This window comes from Cucumis melo, chromosome 9 (assembly GCF_025177605.1).
Source record: "Cucumis melo cultivar AY chromosome 9, USDA_Cmelo_AY_1.0, whole genome shotgun sequence".
NCBI classification, from domain to species: domain Eukaryota; kingdom Viridiplantae; phylum Streptophyta; class Magnoliopsida; order Cucurbitales; family Cucurbitaceae; genus Cucumis; species Cucumis melo.
The window spans coordinates 14,354,895-14,359,635 of record NC_066865.1 but is presented as its reverse complement, the minus strand read 5'-3'; the positions used below and the strand labels follow the sequence as shown (position 1 = coordinate 14,359,635).

Here is a 4,741-nt window from a genome sequence, read left to right as displayed (position 1 = left end):
GTTACAGTTGCAAAACATAAAGTATGTTTACCTCTTTCTTCTACTAAATCCCTACTCCTCATACCTTGATTATCCTCCAAACAGGCTTCTTCTTGTTCGAAATATCGAAAGCCCTAAGAATGCATATCAAACTACGTAAGTTATACAATCATTGTCTCATATGCAACATATTAACTCATTATTGTTTTATCATAAATAAAAGTTCCAACATACATCCGGACGACATCAGAGGCATCATTGTTAATTCGGTTTCTCAAAGAATCCATTCAATATGCAGTGCCCCTTGAAAAATCAATGGCTATTAGACACCAATGGTTTCTATATTGACAGGTAAATGTGAGTCAAACTTAGAATGAAGGTCATATAGTTCATTAGGTGCATTAACTGAAAAAAGTTTTGCACATACCCTTAATTGTATGGAAACATCAAAATCTGACGATGGTCGGTCCCAAGCAATCTAGCATTCAAGATCTGTGCTCAATCTTCTTTACTTATACCAACTGAAACAGAGCCAGCGTCTGCAAACTTGTAGGATCTCAACGTTCCTTTCTCTTCCATCACTTTATAGAGGTGACTACAAATATGAACAGCATAATCGACTTTAGTGCGTGGTACATGTTATTATACTATGTAATTGATGTACAAAAGAGGTAACTTACAACATGAATGCATCAATGCATTGGGTTGATATAGGCTGCATTTGTCAAAATTCTTGGAGTGCCTCAAGGAATATGCAACATTTTCGTTGATACCCAAAAACTTTAGCAGGTACGTGAATTTGAATTTTTGACCCAATATAATCAAGTTCCCATAGCAATAATCGTAGTGTAACTGGTGCTCTCTTTGTATTCAGTGTCAATGACGGTAATCGCGGATCAGCTTGGTACACGCTTTTCATCTGCCACAAACATAAAATCTCATCCATATGAAGTATATTTAAACCAAATCCATTGTGAAAAACATATTACCTTCTCGTCTAGAGGAGTGACTAAATGACGAGGCCATAACAACTGTGAACCGACTTCTTGGGAAAGCATAGTCCTACCTTCCCTTGTTGGAATAGGAACGAAGCAATTACCATCGACAACCATGTCCACTGATACCTTCACGTTGTCACCGTCCATGTCGTAGTCGAAAATAGTTCCAGCACCGACAACATTGTCCTTAGTCCCAATCGCAAGTCAACAAGAAGTGCCATCCTACAATATACAGTGAAAGAAAATATGATCATATTACTATATTGCATCCGAGAAATTGGAAACTATAGGAATCAAATTCATACTGACCTTCACTTTTGTCAAAGTCTCAATCGATGCACAAACATCTTTGTTCTCGTCACCAACCTTCGCCGCACATAAGTGTTAATTGATCAGATATTTAATCATTAAAAAAATAACGTTTGAGTAAAAAAAATAAAAGTAGATGGCTTTTACCTTATCTTGTTTTTCTATTGTCAAGTCCTCTATTGTCAAGTCTTCTAGAACTTGTCTATTTTCTTCTTCTGCGTCATGGTCATTTGCATCATCTAACGTGTCAATGCTTTTAGAACCATTTGACTCTTGATCTTGCTCTCATCAGTTTCTCCCTTTGTGGCCACTTCAGGAACCCTCTCTTATGCTTCATTAATTCCGCTTCTAGTTCTAAGATACAAGCAACCATTCTCGCTCGCTCTTCAGCATAATCTTCTTCTTTACCGACCTTCTTTCGTTTTTCTCTTGCAGTGTGGAAGTATTTACTCGGTGTGACGTATTGACCCACCCCTCGAATCCTTCTTGGTGGATCATTCCCTCTGATGGGTTGCGATAGTATATCACAAGTTACGTTGTCCATTAAATGAGTCACACGTTTTGAAACAAGTAAGTTGTCCTATCATGAAAAGGTTATAGTATTTTTAGTAAGTACAAAAAAAACACCCTTACAAGAGGAAAGTACTTACGATTTTATTGGCCACCTCCTTTGTGTCTATGTCTGGAATCTCTCCATCTTTAGTAGTTCGTGCTTTCTTCCATACTAAAGCACGATCAATTAACTCACCACTAGATGTGCTTGCTTTCTGAAAAAGGAAAGAACATTATGATTAGTTATAACGCATTACATGTTGCATTATTCGAACTTATATATATTATTCCTTGCGTACCATCTCCTCGGCAAGGTTTGCATAACCTTTTCGCAACATACGGTAGTTGTACTTGTTGTTCTTTCTCCACTCACGACCCTTGTTGCTAACCATCTTCACACATAAACTACATTTTAGTATAATTACTGTCATATATGAATGAAGAGAATGGTGATTATAGTTACCTCAAATTGTTCGGTTAATCTGGAAGCGACAAATATGTTCCAATGCTCACGATCGATGAAAGAGTATTATGTTGGTGGGTCTTTTAGTTTCTCTAAATTTCTTATATGGTAATACATGCTTTGTAGTTAGCGACGACTTGAAGTTTCGAAAACATACACTCGTGTTTTGTAAAATACTCTTTTTGAATCTGGGGTCTACTACGAAGCCACCCTATTACATTATATTATATAATGAACGTTAGTGACAAAATGCGAACAACGTTACTAACTAAAGGTCAGAAAATTACCTCGACTAGTTCGTAAATTTTATCTTTGAGCTCTGTAGTACATCCTTCCAGGATTGGTAACTGATCGGAACATGAACTCGCATGGTTGTTCCAATGAAACTCTTTAACTTGGTTGCACTTTCACCAATGGGCTGACCGAGCTCATTGTATTCAACCACTCTCTTGTGTCCATCACAACTAACCCGTGTGATCTCAGACATCCCCGTAGGTCCACATGTACCTTTACCTTTATTAATGACTCCCTCAGTACTCGGTACGCTCGAGCAACCAGCTTCTAATCTAGCTTGTTTTCCAAGTGTCATTGTTTGGTAAGTGATGGTCCACTTGATGGAATAACACATAATTTTCAGTATAATACACTATTCATCAACATATCAATTATTTAGGTAGAATGAAAATGAAAAGCAATAATCATAAACAACAATAATAAATTAGTGAGATCCATCATAAAGTTGACAGAACTTATAGATCAACATACATGAAGATTTGATAAGTTTGTTACAAGACGTAAAAGAAAATGTTTACAACTATCACTAATCGCTCAATGGAAATACTAAAAAACGAAGCTAAGAACTAGGGGTGAAAAAAACCGACTCGACTCGGTTTGGGTTGGACCAGTTAGTAACAACAGCGTTACCAAACTGAACCGAACCGATTTGATTCGGGTCGGGTCGGGTTTAAAATTAACCGATTGGGTTAAAATTATTTCTTCGTTTGCGACTCTGCTTCATTTCCTCTTGTCTTCGAATCTTTTTCACCTCTTCGTCTGCAGACTCGACATCATCTCTTCGTCTTCATCACTTCACCATTCCATCGTTACTCACCATTCCATCGTCTTCATCACTTGACTTTTTGGGAGGTGGGTATGTTTACCTATTGTTTTTGCCTTCCTTTTCGGCCTTTTCTGTGTTTACCTAACCATGCCGGCCTCCGATTATAACTTCCTCAAGCTTTCTCAAGCTTCCTCGTAACCTTCAAGATCTTCAAATTCTCAGGTATTGTTGTTATGTTCAAGATCGTTTCATTTTTCTGTTTGTTTGTTGTTATTGGATGTTCATATAGGAAATTGGATGTTGGGTTTTTTTTCTGTTTGTTTGTTGTTATTGGATGTTCATATAGGAAATTGGATGTTGGGTTTTTTTCCGTTTGTTTGTTGTTATTGGATGTTGGGTTTTTTTTAATTTTTTTATTGGCTATATAATCGGTAGACTGTGTTGTTTTCTCAATTTGCCATCTGGGTTCTCATAAATAATAAGAAGAAGGTGTTTTTCCTTTTTTCTTTTTATTCTTCCCCTTAAGTGCCTTTAATCTTACATCTCCTTTTCAACTGAACAATGACTGCAATTCAAATAAAACAGCTGTATGATCGTGTAGCTCAGGTCGAACATGTGGATCATGCTCGTCGTTCAGCTCAACATTGTGTCAAAGCATTACTAACTGCTCAAACTCAAACGTAAATTGGATAATTTTCTTGGACCGTCATTTGATTCTTAAACATTGTTTCTTTTATTCACTAGTCATTCAATGGTGTAAACTCATCCTTTACATTATCTTACAGATACGATTATCTTCCATACTTCTACTCAAGGGTGTTTGAATTCGAAGGGAGCCCTAGGAAAATATGGTGGCAATTTTTTGGGGATAATGGTATGATGCTCCCCCGTAAAGTATGCAGTTGTGTCTTTCCTAAATCATTATGTCTTCTGACTCTTAATCCCTTGCTTTGCAGTTGGTGAGACAATTGAAATTTGGAACTTTGATCTAAAGATCGCTACTTTTTGGATTGATTCTGGTAATATATCACTCCATTCTACCTATATACCCTTCTTTTTTCTCTATAACTTGAACATCACGTTGATGACAAGGTTACTCTAATGTGGGCTACAGGTAAATTAAAAGGGGTTCTTGAAAGCGGAAGTCCTGAGGTAATTTCACTTTAAAGTTTTAACTTCTAGGTTTTATTTATTTATTTTCTTTTTTGAATGGCCATGTCAGTTAGTTTCTAACCTTGAAAAGTCTTAATTAAATTTAGAGTTCAACTTTAATTCTTATTAAGTTTTGGTCAATGAGGTTGAACTAACAAATGTATTTAAAATACAAGAGAAACAGGTCAATAAAACAAGAGTTGTTACTTTTTAGGCCAAAAGAATGAC

General features: G+C 36.4%; 1 protein-coding gene across 1 annotated transcript; it reads left to right on the top strand.

Annotated features, from left to right (window-relative positions):
• Positions 1–3,922: 3,922 nt before the first annotated feature.
• Positions 3,923–4,528, top strand: LOC127150862 (monodehydroascorbate reductase, chloroplastic/mitochondrial-like). The gene is made up of 4 exons (XM_051089552.1): positions 3,923–4,041; positions 4,147–4,235; positions 4,318–4,380; positions 4,476–4,528. The coding sequence occupies exons 1-4, from the start codon at positions 3,923–3,925 to the stop codon at positions 4,526–4,528; spliced, it is 324 nt and encodes a 107-aa protein (XP_050945509.1).
• Positions 4,529–4,741: the final 213 nt, after the last annotated feature.